Below are 12,418 nucleotides of genomic sequence, written 5' to 3'. Positions count from 1 at the left end.
TCACCACAGGCTAGATGCTGCAGCGGTGTGAGGGCGGGTCAGAGCCGGGGTGTAGCTGCACCCCAAGCCCAGGAGGGCACAAAGCCTCGGGTCCGCCGCCGTGTGACAGCGTCTACGGGGCCCTCACGGCGCGGCCAGGCCCGGCCCGGCCCGGCGCCCGCCCCTCAGGGGAGGCCGCAGCACTACAACTCCCGGCAGGCCTTGCGCGCAGAGGCAGCGCTCCTCGCCGGAGACTAACGTTCCCAGCAGGCGCCGCGGCCGGCCGGCGCTCCGCTCCCAGCAGCCTTTGCGGGGTGGCCCGGCCGCCCCGCCCCGCCCCGCCCCGCCCGGCCGGCGGGAAGACTACACCTCCCAGCAGGCCGCGCGGCCGCCAGCCCCTCCATTCCCGCGAGCGGCGCCGCGTCCCTCGCTTGGCAGAGGCGGCGGCGGCGAGCCGGAGCGGGCCTGGCGCGGCGGCGCGGCGGTGGCTGCCCGGAGAGCGGCGAGCGGGGCCTCCTGGGGCCGGCGGTGGAAGGGGGCAGCGAGGCCGGGGAGGTCTCCAGGCGGTCGGCGCCATGCTCAATATGTGGAAAGTGCGGGAGCTGGTGGACAAGGCGTGAGTACGGCGGGGCGCGGGCGGGCGGGGCGGGGGGCCGGGGGCGGCTCGGTCGTGGCCCCTCAGCCGGGCCCCTGCTCCCCCCGCCCCCCTCACAACATGGCCGCTGCCCCTCCCCCTGCTGAGGTGGCCGCCTCACACCCACTCCGTGCCCCGCTGACCCCCGCCGCGCTCCCCTCCCCGCTCCGTCCCTGCTCCCCGAGTGACTGCCCGGCGTGGCCCCCTGCCCGTCCTCCCGGCGCGGCTTTCCGCTCCCCCCCGGCAGGCAGGGGCTGCTTTCCATGTAGTCTGTGGCCTTTCCATTATGGCTGGCTGCTTTCCCGCCCCTCTCGGGCTCATCTGGGCCCTTCCAGCTCTTGGCGAGCCGCGCTTCTTCTTTGGGTACCCCCTTCTCTGCCAGGGTCCCAGGGCGTGTGTGCCCGTTTTGGGACACGAGCCCTTAAAATCTGTCTCTGCTGGATTGGCTCCTGCCGGGGCCCCTAGGCCCCTCAGGAAGAAACAGACAAGTCACTCAAAAGAAGGAGGGGAGTAAAGAACCACCTGTACAGCAGTAAATTTGCAGAGTGCTTCGAAAGTCACTACATGCTCTCTAAGTGTTTTCCTCCTCCCTAAGGACAGGTCCCTGCTGCTATTGCCATTGACTCGCCACCCCTGGGCCTTTCAGAGGTGGAGCAGGGTGGAGGAGTGAAGTGCTCTATCCCACCCCTTAAACATTTGAATAGCTCAGATATTTGTAAGTTTATTTCCTTGACTAGAACCTCCTCCCACTGCAAACTTCGTTGCAGTCTTATTTATCGTAATCACCGTGTGGCAGCTTGAGAACGTGAGGTTATTGTTACATTTCTCAGCCGCTCCTTTCTTTTTGGCATGAGAAAAATTTCATATAGTGGAGAACTTAACAAAGATTGTGTTTTGCCTCCTTAAATAATAAATCTTTAGGGGCAAACTTGGAGAACTTTTCCATGACTTGTGGGCTCGTAGAGGAATAACTGGTTGAAGGTCTCTAGATTAGTATCTACCAAATGAGATCATGTGAACTGATAGTTTTGTCTAGCCTTAGAAGTCAAAGGGTGAGTCTTTCAAAACTGACGTTCCATTTTGAACATTTTTTTACTTTTGTTTCTCCAAACAGTTCTTAAACTGGCCGCCTTTGTATATAGGCTTAAAGGTAGCAAACTGAAGAGAAACAGCAGCTTATTCATGGTAATCAGGTGTTTTGCTTGTGGTGCTGTACACCAGGCTGAGACTTTTCTAGGCCAAGAAATAGATAACACTTAAAACCCACTGTGAATAAGACTTCTCTTGAGGAGGTAGTTTACTTTTTACAGCTCCTTGCATGCAAAGTCAGCCCTTGCTAAAGCAGTTTTAATAATGCGACAAATGAGGTATGTAGTAGGACAACCCAAATAGGCCTGTCTTGAGTTCCAGGACCTAAAAGGACACTTTCAGGGAAATCAAGTTTTTCTAAGTTTTCCTTGTGTACTTTTATTTGTGTAGGATTAACGATCGCTATAGCATTATAACACTGTCACTATTTTTAAAATGCTTGCTTTTAAAGATATTTCATAAGTTATTAAGCCAAGCAGTACATTAAAATCTGGTTCGGAAAAGACACTTGATTTCCAAACCAGGTGCAAGAAGTGGACATTTCAAATAATCAAAAATGTTTTTTGAATAAACTTTGGTTTCTGGGAATAACATTATCCAAATAAAGCAGATTGTGTATTTAAAAAAAAAAAGGGGGGGGTGGGGGGAAGTGGAGCCTGCAGTGTAAATAGTATTTAGAGACATGAACATCAATAGTATCATTGTGTGTGGTGCAGATTTGTCATAATGTCTTCTGTCTTAATACCACGACTTACAAAGTTCTCTGCAGAAGAGGCTAAGCGATATTATCTGCTTCATAAATAACAACTGATGCTGTGGCAAGAACATACTGAACTTTAACAGGAAAGTCTCTGTCCTTAAAAAGTAATATGATTGTATCGGGATTTTGAAAATGTGCAAATAACTTGAAATTTTGCTGGTTCAAACTTTCATAGCTTTGTAGTGGTTGTTAGCTCTACATCTTGGCTCTTTATTCAGCTGATACTTACAATCTTAGAATTCCAACTTACTTATCTGGGTTTTTTATCCTTATTTGGGTTTCAGGTGGCTGAGAGCTTGATTAGGTCAGAGGTGTTTCAGGATGGAGGACTTGTATTAAACAATTTTCAGATTTTTCAGTGTGTGAAAGTTCAGTAAGTGATGATACATAGTTAAGCTACTATTAATTTTTTTTTCAATGTCTGCAAGCTACTTTAACAACAAAAAACCCAAGTAAAAATGGTAACCTATTAAAATTATTCAAAGTTTTAGAACCAAAAAATAAGTTAACAACTGCAAAATACACAGTAAGAATTCAAGTTTGTATTTAGTATTATTGAAGTACTTGGTATTTACATTTTCTTCAGTGTGATAGAAATTGAGCAATCAAGTTCATTAGGTCAATTTTGCTTTGTAGTTCTCTTCACACTAGAATAACCTCTATTATTGGTATTGTAGCATTTTCTAGAAACTCAAAAGTATGGATCTGCATCCTTTTGTGCATAAGACAGTTATTTTTGATACTGAATGGTCGTCCTATTACATATGAAATTTAGGAAGGCTGTGTTATAGTATTAGATTTAGACTAGTCTAAGATGTGACAAATACTTTGTAATGTGTCTTGTTCTCCCTTTGTTAACCTCATTGTTCTTAGTTGCTAATGTAACTCTCTCCCTTAAATTTTAAGTGCCTTGATTAGTTACGATTGAACAGTAATACCTTGTTTCTAACTGGGCATTGTGAGTAAGTCTGGGGCTTAAACCAAATAACTAATAAAGTGTGTCTGTGCCTGGTAACATTTGCTTGTCCTAAGCTTTATTCTTGCAGTTTCTAAATAAACGTCAAACTTCTTTCACCCTCTAGTGAATAAATTAACTTCAGAAGGCAGCTTTTCACTTTTTTTGGATGTTCACTTGTATAGGTTATTTTTCCCCAGTAGGTCAAAACTGAATTGGAAAGTAAACTGTATAAATGCAGCCCTCTGTGCTCAACTTGTTTGCTCTATAATAATAAACTCAGTTTAAATGGCAGAGGTTTCTGATGGCTTAAGTCCAGGGTGGTGCTTGATGCAAAGTTACCGAGTCAGGTGGCAGTTCTGAGTCACTCCTGAAGTAATGTAGTAGACTTGATTCCTTTTTGTCATAGACTTAGGTTAGGTCTGCAGTAGAAATACGTAGCCTAAGCATTATATGCAAGAGGTGGCCAATTTTTCTGACCTAAAAAGCTTCATACCAACATCTTAACGTGACAGTGCAGAGGCACACATCGCATACTTTAGATAGCTGGTGGGAGTGCGAGCTCTATGAACATTTGGCAGGTGGGAAGTATGCTGGTCACCAGCTATCCCACGGCTCTGCTGCATGATGGGTTTTGCAGCTTTGGATGACCTGGTGACAGTAGTTCTGGATGTTCTGTGGCTCCCATAGCAAGGGGTTCAGGTTACCCCATGCCAGCTCTGAAACAGCGCTGTAGTTGTGATGAAACTTGAGGGTAAGCGTTGCATTTGAACTGCTTGTGAGCTGCATGAAACTAAGGATCTGCAGGCTGTCCAGAACTGTGTTGAAGCAGCTTATACAAGAAATGTCGTATTTTTACTGGTACAGGTGCATCTGTACTTTGACCATCAAAGGCCCCAACCAAGTATCTCCCTTCTCTGTGATAACAACTGGCAAAAGGTATTGTAGTCCCTGAGATACAGTTCTGGGGTCCTGGCTGTGGAAATCTAGAGTATTATGCAACTTGGTAACCTCATTTTTTAATCTTATTAGACAAGTATATGTTGTGCTTTGTGTTCCCTGTGGAATTGCTAGGGCAGTTCTACAAAGAAAGCCCCATGGCTTTTTCAGAAGAAAACAAGGAATAATAAGAAACCCCGTTAAAACAATTTTTAGCTTGGCAGAAGCAGGAAGGTATTAGCTTGGCCTTGTGGCCAAGTTCAAAAGCCATGCCATCGCATCTCTCTAGTTTTGTTGAATTCTCTTTTCTTGAAGCAGAATCTGCTGATTCTTAAATTCCTGAAATGTTACTCTATGTTGTTAACATAGCACAGGGTTCTCCTGCTTATAGGAGAAAACAGCATTTGTGCATATATACTTAGCAAGGCTAGTTGGACTCCTCATGGCAATAATTCCTCTCTTAATATAAGATGTCATAACTTAATGTTTTTGCTAACTAGTTGCTGTCATGGACATGAGGGACATGCAGCAAGCAGGACGTTTGTACCCATTGAGGTTAGATTGCTGCCTCTGTCACAGTGTGATAAGACTTTACAGCCACTTTCTTTAAAATTTCATTACCATTCTTAGCTTTTGTGGTGTTCTACATGCATGACCAGAATGTGAGAGTGCTCATTTTAGCACCTTCCAGACATCAAAGAGTGAGAAACAGTCTTAAAAATTTGGTGAAGGTGACAGATCTGTATGTAGTAAGGATGGTATAATCCAGGTGTTCCTTTGAATTAGTTAAGGTGGGTGAGATAGTTGTCACTGAGTCTTTGAGCTTTGTGGATGTGGACGTATACTTAAAAAGAAGAAGAGAGAGCCTGGGAATTTCTTGCCAGTATTAGGAATATGACACTGCCATCCTCCTGTTTTTTCCATCCCCTTTCCAGTTCAGTTGTTTGTCCACTTAGCTGAGTCCTAACTACTTTGCTAGTACTGCTCTTAGCCACGCCTTTCTAGTGACCCAGCAGGCATGTGTTTGCACTCCCTCATGTTGTAGAGTGGGAGCTGAAGTATTAGAGCTGTGTTTTCATACATTTTGCAAGCTTGAGGAATTGCCCAAGTGTGTAATATTTTAAGCTATTTTTAAATGGAGAGCAAATTGTCTTGTTTAGAACTGATTGTAATGCTTGTACGGATACTAAATGCTGGAAGAATTTATAACACTTAAGAATTTATTTGTAGAGTTAGGCACTAGGGTCCTCTATTATTTGTTCTAATATTACATCTACGCAAGGAGGATGAATTTTCAGTGTTAGTGGAGAAGGAAGGATTAAAGGAGCTGCTGTCATCAGCTCCAATACAACTAGGTAGGGGAGAGGGTTTTTTTAGTTAATAAACAGCGCATTTTCTTTAGTACTTCTCATTATACAAGCTGTAAAGAGAAGGGTAAATTATTGGTAGAGTGAATTACTGCTTCGATTGTCATTGCAATTCCTAGCTGTTGTAGCCTAAAGCATGGCATGTAAATTAGGCCTTGCACTTCAGCTGAGGAGTATTTCCTTCACAAATGAGGAAAACTAAAAAGATTATTTTGTCAAGTAAACCAAGTCACAGTGAGTTGATAACAGTTACAATTCTGGATTTGCTGACTTCCAGTCTCATGTTGTTGTCTGCTAGCTCATGCTGTGAGTGTATTATACTTACTAATATGGTAAATGCATACCAGTAATTTACAGTTACATGGCTTACAGTTAACTTCCAGTTGCTTATTGCCTGCTTTATGCTCATGTTTGGCTAACATATAAGCAGGAACCTACATATACTCAGTTGGGTGTTTTAAATTCTCTTGCCTAAATAATTTCTTTTTTTGATTGCCTGTAATTGTTCTTGTTTACAGGCAATTTTCTTATGGTTCGTGAATGTGTCCACCTAGACTATTGAGCTCTTCTGTAATGAAGTGCTGTTTGCTGGTTTAGTAATAGCAGGTGAATGATCCATCATATGATACATCCAGCGAAAGGGTAAATAATTGTCTAGCACTAGTCCATTGCTATCTGACCTTCCTGTAAACTCCCTTGCTCCAGTTCCAGGATCATTTAGTTTTCTTTATATTTAAGATTTATTTTGGTTTGCATAAGCAAGATCTTCAGAGCAGTGAACAGTTTTATGTAAGGGACAGTTAACCCTCACTGCATGAGTTATCCTCCTATTGCTGCTTAAGAGATGTCCTGCTGCTAACTGCTTTAAGAACAGCATTTTGTGTCATTATTACAAGCAAGGTGATGATTATTATCTGCAGCCCTATAAGGACTTGTCCTCTGCCTGGTTACTAGAGAGTGAGAGAGAGAGAAGAAATAGTCTTGGGAATGCAAAGGAAGACTGTATTTGAACATATCATTTGGCTCTGCAGCAGTGTGTGGCTCTGTCTGCCAAGCACTTGTCACAGCACGTATTTCTTAGGGCTCTCCTTCTTCCTTTAAAAACTTCTGAAAAGTTGCTGGTTTTAGGAAGGAATAAAAATGGTTATAGTCTTTGGGCCATGTAATTTAGTATTGGTGAAAAGCATCTTTGAAAATATTATGCTCTGTTATCTCATGTACATAGATATGTCATTCTCCTGTTCGAATATTCAACTAGTGGAGTAATCAAAAGTAGGCAAATATCACAAGCTGAAGTACATATTAAGAGTTAGTATAAGGTAGTTGTGACCAAACACACAAGTTTCATCAATACATGCCTTCAAGTAGTGCTTTTGTTATTGCTCTTTCAAATATATTATTGCCATTTTACACCCTATGGAAGCTAACAAGGGTTTGTATTACGTTGCATAAGGCTAGCTAAGATGTTGGCCTTAGGTATTTTCAGGGAATCTAAATGATGTGTGTATGTGTGACAACTTCTGTGTCCTTGAAAAATTTTTAAAACATAGCTTTGCATCACCTTGCCAGAAATAAGACTAGGCTTCTGCTTGGGAAGTAAATGAAGCTGGTCAAAGATAAGAGCCTTACCTACATCACTGTGTGCAACTGTGGTCAAAAGGATCAAGGTGCTTAACTGTGCTAACTCCTCTTGGTTGTGTTGCCAGCTCATGTATTATAAAATATTAGCTGTTTTGCAGAATTATTTCATATACAAGGTATAATTGCTTCCAAAGCATTTTGCAGATGTGGGACACACTACTGCTTTATCGCCTCAGCCTTGCCTATTTCAAGGTACAACTCTAAACATTGCAGTGGTCCTAAAATGCAATCTTGATATTCTAATCCGATTCTTGTATTGCATATCTGCCTCCATTCATTTCAAGTTTTAAATGAATTTCTGTATTTATGTGAAAATGATAAGCTTTTGTAAAAACAGAAAGACAAGATGTTGGAGAATGAGCGAACCATTGTCTCATAGGATGGTAGGTTTAGAACACAAAAATGTGTTGATCTTAAGTTGTATGCTTCATTTTGGAACTTTTGGAATTTGTCTCATTGGTTTATTCTGAAGTTTGGCATACAGCTTGTCCACAAGTCATAATACAAGAAGTCCCATTTGAAGCTAGGAAACTCATCTCCAACATGCAGAACATGACCTGTTGCTTCAAGTATGTTTCAAATATTTACTTCAATGTGCTTGATGTGAAACTTCAACTTGCAAATTACCACTGTATGTTCCGAACTAATATTAAGACAGTATTTTAAAAAGGTGAGGGAAAAATTGAGACTCCTTGGTTTTGGAAAAAGTAGGACAGCTACTCCATTTAATTTTTTTTTTTTTTTACTAAAACAAAGATGTACAATAGCATAAATTTCTGTTTAAAGTTGACTCTTTTACAGGCTTTGTTTAAATGCTTATCTCAAATTTTTTTATTCATAAGGCAAAACTAATACAGGGCAAGAAAATGAAAAACTAAATTAGTAGCAAATGTACCAAGTGAATAAAGTATTCAGTTTTGAGATTGGTCTTTTTCTAGTTCCTTGTAGTGTGCTGGATCTTATTGACATAGGTCAAATATGGGCCCAGGTATAGACAAAGATTTGATAGCTGCTGTCGTGTTTTAGTTTGGAGCATGAGCTTCATTTGCCTGTTCCATTTGCAACAGGCAGCTGTTGTGTAGCTAAAACTTTATTTTAAGGATGCTTGGTAGTCTCTTTAGAGCAATTGTGTAGCAGAGCATAACTCTTCCATGACAAAACAGTCCATCTCTTCTGCCTCTCTGAAAAATAAGATCTGATTCTAACTGGGGTGCACTTTATTTTTTTAAGGTATGAGTGTCTGTTAAGATAAGGTCATGTGAAATTGTTACAAGTTGGTAGTTTGCTTCTTTCCAGAAAGCTGTGTAGGCTGTGGTTCTCCAAGTATTTTTTCAATAACAGTGTTGGAAAAAGTACTAATTACTTATTTATTCCTGTATTGTGTGCTGTGTAAGTGTGGTGGTTTGGGTTGCTGTGCAGTGAACTGGGTAGAGGAACAGAAATTGGAACAAATTGGAAGCTTTCTGTCTTCCTTTGTCTCTCTCCCAAAAGGACTTTGTAGGCTATTTGGTTTTAAGTTAGATTAGTTCCCTAGACTCATTTGCCATACAACTGCACAAGTGTTTGTGTCGCACATCTGAGGAAGCAGTGTTGAGATGGGAGGGGAGAGGAGAGACGGTTAAAGCTAGTGTAAGCGGAGGACACAGAACACATGGCTGAGTCTCCCCTTGTAGTTGCCCTGAAGTCTCAAACACCGTCAGCACTATCACAAACATGAAAACATAGCCTAAGCTATGAAATCTTAGGTTGTAGTTTCACAGTCAGTGTAAGCGTAGGCTGATGGTAAAAGAGGTTTCACAGCCTTCAGTCTGCCACAGACTGCACGCTTCTCCTCTCTCCCTTTTGCTGGCACTAGCATACTTTCTCCTTGATGAGAGAATCTCTCTCTCAGACTAACCAGTTGGTTTTGCCAATGTAATTCTCCACTGGATCAGTTCCCTGGTATAGTTAACTTGATGGTCACACAAATATTCGTACTGGTGTAAAGAAAGGAATGGTATGCACGTAAGAGTAAGTGTCTGGGGGCAAAGGAGGGCAAGGTACAGGTTTAGTGCTTGAAGTACACTCTTAGCATGTGGTTTCCCAGGCAGGTTGAGGAGCTCTAAGATTATTCTTCCATTAAAAGAGAGTACCTCACTTTTATACCTGGCCTTTCACTGTCTTTGCCTTCCTTATGCTGCTGCTGTCTAGTTCAGTATTTGCTTGTGCTATCTTGCTGACATAGCTAAAAAAAAAAAAACCCCAAACTTTCAGGGTTCCTAACTGATTTGGCAGTGTGCTGCATAAGCAGCTGCTTATGGCACCACAGGCACTTGTGTTGATAGGTGAAAGGACAGGAAGACAGGCTGGGATCCTTTTTTGATGATGATACATTTTTACCTGACTTTATTATTTGAAACTGCACTGTTAGTGGTTTGTTAGCTGCAAAACTGCTCTAAAAGATCACAAATCTAAGTTCTAAGTTTAAATTTCTTAAGGTTGCTCTTCTATTTTGTATGTTGGTTGCTCTTCTATTTTGTATGTTTTGTGTATACTACTTCAAGCTCTTGACCTAACCTTTCTGTGTTTGTATCACTGTTGCGTTGGGGGATATGCATCAATATTTCTGGCTCCATTCTCAGGTCCCAAATCTGGGAGAAAGGATATAGATTCAAATAGATAGTTGTGTGTTTTGTATGGTGCTACTTTGAATGATTCAGGCTGGAAGCGATCTCAGGATCCCACAGATCTTCATATGAGAGATGCTTTCAATTCAGTTTAAAAGTGCAGCTAATTTTATTAGAAATGCTGGTGGTATATTTTTCAGTTGTTATAGAGTGGTGAGACTGGTATTCTCTGTAAACTGTTATTTTAAATAGATAAAATCTTTTTGGATGTGTTTGGTTTGCCACTAAAAATGAAACTAATGTGTCAAAATCAGTATTGTTAGCGTGTAGTTGTGTGTTTTAAGGAAACTACCTCAGAGCTGTTGTACTCTTCCCTCCCCTCATCCAAGTAGTGTGTCCTATCCTAACCAGTTAAATATTGACTGTGTGCTTAATAGATATTAACTGGTTCATTTGGGATACAATTAGAAATATTAGTGTATATTCAACTTGTTCAAATAGACTGACCTGCATTTTTTTTAATCTGTTGTAATAATAATGAGACCTATTGGGAGTATGTTTTTTTTCTCTGCTCCACTCTGACACATAACAGTAAATGTTTTTCTTGTTGGTTAGTCTCCCTATCCTGTCAAGCTGTTTAGAAGCATCCTAATATACATTACAGGCTGTTCAGTATTCCCTCTCAAGACATAACTTTATATTTAGTAAACATACATCCCTGTGTGATTCTTAGGAGGTGTGTGTTTTGTGTTCTATGAGACTACTCAGTTGAAGGTTTTTAAGTCCATTTTGAATGTACAGAGAAGAAAAAGGCTTTTGATAACCTTGGATAATTTTATTGGAGTTGCAGTGGGTGGATGCATCTTCAGAAAAATAAATTACACTCTTGGTAGCTTACGTCTGCGAATAGAGCTGATGCTTTAATGATTGCTGTCCCTTTTAATTATTCCTTGTTTTGACAATTATATAATCATTTTAACTATTCTTTCATATGATCATGTGAAGAGAGGTGGGGGGAAAAAACCGGCTGTTCAAAGGTGTTTATTGTCTAAATGAGTGAACTTCTATCACAGTGGTTTATCTCTCCTTGCTACCAAACAGATGATTGCATTTCTTGAGACAGCTTGAAAACTTAGAGCTAATAGACTTCTAATTGGAAAGTGGAGTCTCTTAGCTTTTAAACTGCCAGTGTCAGGTTTTTGTTAATTACAAGGTAACTGTAACTTCTGTAGCTGCAGACATTAGATCATAAAAATCCAGTAATCTTACCATTAGTAAGTAAATAAATCAATAGTTCCTGTATTGAACCATAGTGAAATTGGTTTGTTGTAAATACCAGTGTAATTTGAAATTATCATCTGTGTGTGGACAGGAACTAGAAACTGGGGCTCTGAGGCAAATGAAACAGCTCTTGTTACCTTTTTAGGACATAAGAGTTATTTGATCTATGGGAGGAACCAGTTTAACAAATGATACCTATGAAAGGAGAGGAAACATCATTATCCTCCACAAATAAACATGGCTTGGCATTTTGAAAGTTAATTTGTATGTAATTTGGCAGACTCAGTCCACAAAAGAACACTTGCTTTGAGTAAAAACGCGTATTTGTGAACTTGTGGGTTTTTAGTTTGCCAAGCTACCCTTTTTATTTAATGTGAGATACCAATCTGAAAATTTTAATGAAATAATGAGTGTTAATATCTTAAGTGAAGTATTAAGATATCAGTGTTATTCTGGATGGTGTGTTCTTACTGCTTGTGCCCATTTTTGGATACTCGGCTGTGAATAGCTTTAGAAGGGCACTCTTTCTATACTTTGTCCAACTGCTTAATACGGTAGTAGAAGGATTTCTAGGTTGTGACCTGCCTTCACAGAAAATTGAATGACAAAAGAAAATAGGTATTAAGCTAATTTAGTCTATTTAGGATTGTGGTGACTGCCTTTTATTCTTAGATACACTTGTAGCAGGAAAGAAACATAGTAATTCAAGGTTATTAAAGGATGAACAGTCTGAAGTGGGAAAAGATTAGATTTTTTAAAAACTTTTTTTTGTTAATTTACTGGCTGCAGTATAATAAGCTGAAAACTAAGTAATTGTGCTATTCCTAGGAACTGTATTTGAACTGATTTAGATTCTGTGCAAGTATTTTTTTTTCCCCAGTGTGTCCTTGGAACAGTGATGTTTGCTTTCCTCATGCACTTTTTTCCTTTTCCTTGTAGTAATTATTCTGGTGTGGTTTAGTGAGAAACTTCACTTTTGTTTTTCTAAAGAACCATCTGAAATCAAAGACTCGTTTATGACAAACAAGACTAGAACATCATATCCCAGTAATAGTCCTAGAAGACACAGTAATAAAACGTGACAGGGCAAGAGGCGGTGGGCAGAAATTAAAATGCATCAAATCGCATCTGGACAGAAGGCGACACTTTTTTACTGGGAGGGTGGTC

The 12,418-nt window shown here is 40.8% G+C and overlaps 1 protein-coding gene across 2 annotated transcripts in view; it reads left to right on the top strand.

Annotated features, from left to right (window-relative positions):
- The first annotated feature begins 521 nt into the window (after positions 1-521).
- Positions 522-12,418, top strand: part of CLINT1 (clathrin interactor 1) — a 53,973-nt gene continuing 42,076 nt past the window's right edge. For both annotated transcript variants that reach the window (XM_075714989.1, XM_075714988.1), the window contains exon 1: positions 522-595. In XM_075714989.1, the coding sequence (XP_075571104.1) occupies positions 555-595 (41 nt within the window). In that variant the 5' untranslated portion in view covers positions 522-554. The remainder of the gene's footprint in view (positions 596-12,418) is intronic.

This window comes from Pelecanus crispus, chromosome 8 (genome assembly GCF_030463565.1).
Source record: "Pelecanus crispus isolate bPelCri1 chromosome 8, bPelCri1.pri, whole genome shotgun sequence".
Classification (NCBI taxonomy): Eukaryota; Metazoa; Chordata; class Aves; order Pelecaniformes; family Pelecanidae; genus Pelecanus; species Pelecanus crispus.
The sequence above is the reverse complement of the archived record's forward strand: the minus strand, read 5'-3'. Positions and strand labels throughout refer to the sequence as shown.